Source organism: Balaenoptera ricei, chromosome 1 (assembly GCF_028023285.1).
Source record: "Balaenoptera ricei isolate mBalRic1 chromosome 1, mBalRic1.hap2, whole genome shotgun sequence".
Classification (NCBI taxonomy): Eukaryota; Metazoa; Chordata; class Mammalia; order Artiodactyla; family Balaenopteridae; genus Balaenoptera; species Balaenoptera ricei.
This window is the reverse complement of record NC_082639.1, coordinates 61426088-61432087: the sequence shown is the minus strand read 5'-3', so window position 1 is coordinate 61432087 and position 6000 is coordinate 61426088. Positions and strand designations below refer to the sequence as shown.

At 47.5% G+C, this 6000-nt stretch overlaps 1 protein-coding gene across 2 annotated transcripts in view; it reads left to right on the top strand.

The window, feature by feature from the left end:
- Positions 1–547: 547 nt before the first annotated feature.
- PTGER3 (prostaglandin E receptor 3) overlaps positions 548–6000 on the top strand; it is an 84827-nt gene continuing 79374 nt past the window's right edge. The window contains exon 1 of one of the 2 annotated variants that reach the window (XM_059924391.1): positions 548–2477. In XM_059924391.1, coding sequence (XP_059780374.1) covers positions 1584–2477 — 894 coding nt within the window. In that variant the 5' untranslated portion in view covers positions 548–1583. The remainder of the gene's footprint in view (positions 2478–6000) is intronic. The other variant, XM_059924387.1, reaches the window with a different exon arrangement.

Below are 6000 nucleotides of genomic sequence, written 5' to 3'. Positions count from 1 at the left end.
TTCTTAAATATGAGGAAAAATGAAGTTTGTAAATAATTTTTAAAATCTTTTCATTTCCCGGTCAAGATGAAGAGGCAGAAAAACCAGGCTTTCCCTAGATTTGAGAACAGCTGGTCTTACCACTGATTTTCACCTGTTGAGAGTGGTTATGGTACCTATGTAAAGTACACTGCTTCAAATAAGAAGATGGAGACTGGAGAATTGCTGAAAGACTTGGGCACATCCTTTAACTTCATGGAGCCTCAGTTACCTCACCTTAAAAGGGGAATAATAATAGCAACAGGACCTTGGAGGATGTCTGGAAAAAAATGGGAAAATGGTTGTGAAACATAAAATATTGGCTTAGTAAAAGATGTTACTAGGCGATTATGCCCATTTTCACTAAATGTGAAGGCCTACATAACATCTAAATGCAATTTCCAGTCCTAATTGCATAGAAATGGACCAGGGGTGGAGAAAGATGGTTGGAGACTTTGTAAGAACTTGCCTTTTTCCTACGCCCCACCCCGCCTTCACTCCCAAAGGCAAGCAGCCTTTGATTTCAATATCTCAGATGCACTGAGATAGTGAAAAAGAGTGAGGTAGTGAGTGGCTGCCACCTGCCTCTAGCCACTTTTGCCCTAGCTAACTTTTTTTTTTTTTAATGAAGGGGAAGAATTTAGGCGGGGGATGGGGGTAGGTTGGTAGTTGGGATTTCTTTATTTTTGAATTCGACCGTCTGATTTTATTTTGTTCTCCTGTACCTATCCCCTTAAATCTCGAGGCACTATTTTATAGTTTCAGTGCGCCCCTGGGGACAGAGCAACTTGGCCCGCTCATGATCATGCTAGAGTTCCGAAGCAGAAAGGGAAAAATGTTCGGGCTCACCTATGCAACGGGAGAGTGGTCCGCTTAGATTGCGCAGCGTCAGGTGAATGACACTTGCCAGCGTTACAAAAGAGCTTCAGGAGGAAGACCTGTTCCTTGCACGAGCGTCTGTGGATGGAGAAGGAGGAGGGCCGGCGCTCAGGTCCGCCTTGGCAACTTGGCTGAGGTGGGGTAGACCCGGGAGACACTGTAGCCCCCGCCGCCCACGGACGCTCCTCTGGCAGAGAACCGGAGGAGGCGCGGAGCCGGGCACGGCGGCCTGGCTGGGCGTCCGCTCCGGCCAGGAAGGAGTTGGAACATTTCGAGAGGAGTCCTCCGGGGGTTTTGCCGAGCCCAGGCGGCCAAGGCATTGGTCGCGCAGCAGCCGAGAGAGGCGCTCAGTTTCTGCCGCACCCCCTCCCACAGCACTTTGGCCGACACCCAGGGGCGCCCCGCCCCCCTCGGGCTTATAGAACCGGCCGGGCACCTCCGCACGCCTGGGAGCCGGACGCTTCCCTGAGCCGACGGCGCGGCTGCCTGTGTCGCCTGAAAGCCCCGCCGCCGCCGCCGAAGTGGCGAAGTGAGGCGGCGGCCGAGCCCCGCATCATGGAGGGCAGCTCCGCCGCGGCCCCAGCCCCAGCCCCGGTCGCCACCGACAGCCGCCGCCTCCCGCGTCCGGTCTGCCGGCTCTCGTCGCTGCTCTCAGGGCTCCGTTCCTTCCTCACCTCGAAGACAGTATGAAGGAGACCCGGGGCCACGCGAGTGCCCCTTTCTGCACGCGCCTCAACCACTCCTACCCCGGCATCTGGGCGCCCGAGCGCTCCGCTGAGGCGCGGAGCAACCTCACGCGTCCCGCGGGGCCCGGCGAGGATTGCGGCTCGGTGTCCGTAGCCTTCCCGATGACCATGCTGATCACTGGCTTCGTGGGCAACGCGTTGGCCATGCTGCTCGTGTCGCAGAGCTACCGGCGCCGGGAGAGCAAGCGCAAGAAGTCGTTCCTGCTATGCATCGGCTGGCTGGCGCTCACCGACCTGGTCGGGCAGCTGCTCACCAGCCCGGTGGTCATCGTCCTGTACCTGTCCCACCAGCGCTGGGAGCAGCTCGACCCGTCGGGGAGGCTGTGCACCTTCTTCGGACTGACCATGACCGTCTTCGGGCTCTCCTCGCTCTTCATCGCCAGCGCCATGGCCGTCGAGCGGGCGCTGGCCACCCGGGCGCCGCACTGGTACTCGAGCCACATGAAGACGAGCGCCACCCGCGCCGTGCTGCTCGGCGTGTGGCTGGCGGTGCTCGCCTTCGCCCTGTTGCCGGTGCTGGGCGTGGGTCAGTACACCATCCAGTGGCCCGGGACGTGGTGCTTCATTAGCACCGGGGCAGGGGGCAACGGGACTAGCCCTTCGCACAACTGGGGCAACATTTTCTTCGCTTCCTCCTTTGCTTTCCTGGGGCTGTCAGCGCTGGCCGTCACCTTCGCCTGCAACTTGGCCACCATTAAGGCCCTAGTGTCCCGCTGCCGGGCCAAGGCCACGGCGTCTCAGTCCAGCGCCCAGTGGGGCCGGATCACGACCGAGACGGCTATCCAGCTCATGGGGATCATGTGCGTGCTGTCGGTCTGCTGGTCGCCGTTGCTGGTAGGTAGTCCCAGGGCGTGGGGAGTTCGGGGTGGGAGCGTGCGCGCCGGCGGGCAATGGAGACTTTTGGAAATGGCAGCACCTGCGGGGATGTGTTTGCAAGCACAGAACTTTGGAGAGGGCTCTGCCTGTGCCATCTTGGTCGCGGCTTCAGAGCTGAGCTCCTCACTTACTTGCTGAGCACCTTCCAAGTGCCAGGCATCGCATTAGGCTCTGGTTGTACACGCATGGAGACCACAAGGCTGCTCACGTTCTAACTGGAGAGAGTAAGAGGATACCCAGGTATCATTTCAGTGCTTGTGCAGAAATAGAGGTTTCTCCCGGGTGCATTGGGAGCAGGATGGCGATGACAACGGTAGCTCGGTGCTCTGGGTTTTCTCCTATTTCAAATACCTCTCGCACGCTGAGTCGATTTTCAGCCTGCAGAAGTACTTTACCTGCGACCCACTGCAGACAGGCACAGCTGTCTTGCAGTCTCTGAGCCACTGCTTGCCCTCCCGGAGCAGCCGGCGCTCACGTTGCTTACAGGCTCACTCCTGAAGGGAGGCAGGAGAGTGAAGAAGCATCCTGCCGCTCGGGCAGCCTCAGCCCTTTCGAATTGTGCTGCACCGTCTCCCTCTAGGAAATGCTTGAACCGACAGTCAGCCAGTGGGCCCTGAGACCTGGTAACTCCCCCTGACCGGCCTTTGCTTGTCCTTGTGGCTACCGCGCAGGGCTGATGGCAAGGCCAATCCTGGGATAGGAAGTAGAGGTTTGTGCACTTCCCGGCTCCCCACGAGGGCCACAGCTCGGGAGCAAGTGAGTTTCCACACGCTCCTAGTCTAACGCTCTCTCTTACATTCGTACTTTCCATGTTTTCCTCTGGGATACTTTTAGCTAGACATTTTGTATAAGTGCTGTTTACTAATTCCTGATGAATGGTTGCTTTTTTAGGCCCCAAGCAGCCTGGCTTAGTAGATGTTCCTGAAAGAGCGATCTGGTCACTGTGACAGGGTTATAACATGATATATTGGACCTGGAAATTTATTAGACAGTTGTGAAAAACTCCTGAATCCCATGGCACGGTTTTCAGAACCCACCCACGTATATTTTTTATTTTTGTTTTCTTTTCTTGTCTTCTGTTTCTTAAATTTTTTGGACGGGCCCAGCAGCACCCAAGGTCTTACTTCCCCCCACCAGGGATGGAACCCGTGCCCCCTGCATTGAGACCATGGAGTCTTAACCACTGGACCGCCAGGGAAATCCCGTAGTTTTCTTTTTTTAATTGTGATAAAATACACATAACATGAAATTTGCCATTTTAATCACTTTTAAGTGTACAGTTAAATGGTATTAAGTACATTAACATTGTTGTGCACCATGTATAGTTTTAAATCCCTGGTATTTTATAAGAGAACTGTAGTTCCTTTTCCCCCTCACCCTCCCCTGCATTTGACAACAAAGATATTACAAAATACCTGTATTTAACTGGTATAGTATATTTAGAGCAGGAGTCTTGTCTCCCAATCAGTAATAGGTGGTGACAAGGAGAGTTATGTTGGAACCTCATAGCCCACAAATCGCTGTAAGGTCTCAGTTCTGCATTCTGGGAGCTAGAACTTAGGCTGATGTCATCACCATGACTTATCAAAGCCAGCACCAATTTTAGACATATTTACTTCTGTGGTGTGTAGGTGACCAAATAGAAGGAAAAAAAGTTCTAAATAATAAGCACTTTGCTAAAGTTGATAATTAACATAACTTTAAAGGCAAACAGAGTATTTGAATTTTTCACAACAGTCATTTGAGTCCGACATATCTGAGTTTGTTCTATCACACTCTTTATATCTGTACTCTATATATCCAAGAAAAAAGGTAAATCATGCAAATAAAATGCTTACTCATACAGTTAACCAGACTTATAGTTGTTGATTTTTTTTTTTAAGTAGAAGAGAAACTATGTAGTGTGGTTTTTATTTCAAAACTTTGATCCTAATATGATGAGCATAGCAGCCTTAGGAAGACTTTAGATCAGTTCTGAAAATTGCAATCTAGGATGGCCAAACTCACTCTCTTAAGAAAGACTGTATTTGGAATTCATCTTATTTAATTTCAATTAATAGCTGCAATTAAAATATTTGTTGGTTTGCTGCATTTTATCAGACACTTTATGCATTCAGTTCTCATGAAAACATTAAACTTAAAATAAATTCAACATGTCATCATATCAAAGAGAAGAAATTCGTGGTTTCCAAAATAGGTATTTTTTAAACTAAAGGAAATTATTCTATCTTCTGTTTTGTGCACCATTGAAATTAAATCTCCACCTATCTTCAGAAAGATCTACAGTACAAAGTTGGAATTATTTCAAAGGAAAGAAACTGGCAAAACTGCTTTCTTAATAGGTTAGGGAAAGAATGAAAACACTAGAATTTAGTGAATTGAATTTTCAGTGTATTAATGTTGAAGTGAGAGATTGTCTTTTATACTTTTTTCCTAACTATAAAATATAGATTCCCTATTAGCTTTCTCTGAATTGGGCATAGGATACTAATCTAATTATCCAAACTCCTTACTTAAAAGGACCCTGAGTATATCTTATCTTGGAAAACTATCATGACTATAATAATATTCAGTTGTCATTGCTGAAAAACTTAGCAGAGTAGAGATACTATAATAAGCAAACATCCCAACTGCTACAAGTTCCTGCTACGCAAATACTTAAATTGAGGGTTTATCTATGGTGCAAACAAAAGCTTTTTTACCTTTTTTTCCCAGAAACTTTACAAAGTACAATAGAAAATGTGAAATTAAGTGAGACTACAGTGGGAAATGATGTCACCGTTGGCAGATGAACTACAGTTCTTAGTCGATATTTATGTGAGGCATCAAATTCTGTTGGAATCAGACAGTTGACTCAGCAATGCAATCTGTTTGACTTATTATTATCATTACATTTTTTTATGAACTACACTCACCAAATAGTCCAGTTGTTTGACATGATAGCCGAGTTTTCAGAAGCAGGAATAACCTGAAGCTGTTGTTCAGAGGAAGCCATGACTACATTTTATACTTTTGTACACCTGGTACTCCTCAAACAGGTAGAACGTGGCTAATACTGTAGCTGTCTTAAAAATTGTAGATATAAAGCTAACTATCAACATTGTGAAAAGAGAGGTATGAGGAACAGAGTTTCTTGTCTACAACTTTGGAACTGGATAAAAGCAATCTTAGAAACTTTTGCCTTTAATCTTGAACCAGCAAATTCCCTGCTCAACATCCACAGATGCCAACAGGGATGCTTTGATTCAAGGAGATATTTTGCAATATAGATGTAATTTTTCTTTTAATTTAAGGGTATATTTTGACAAAGGAAATTTGTCTTAAATATACTTCATGTGATAAATAGATGCAATACGTTATTTTACAGAACTAATGCTATTTTATAGTATTAAAAAGTATTATTAAATTGCTAATTTTCTCTGCCTATTAATTTCTGCCATGTTCAGGGTGTTGCTTCAGGGAAAATGATTAAACATGTGAA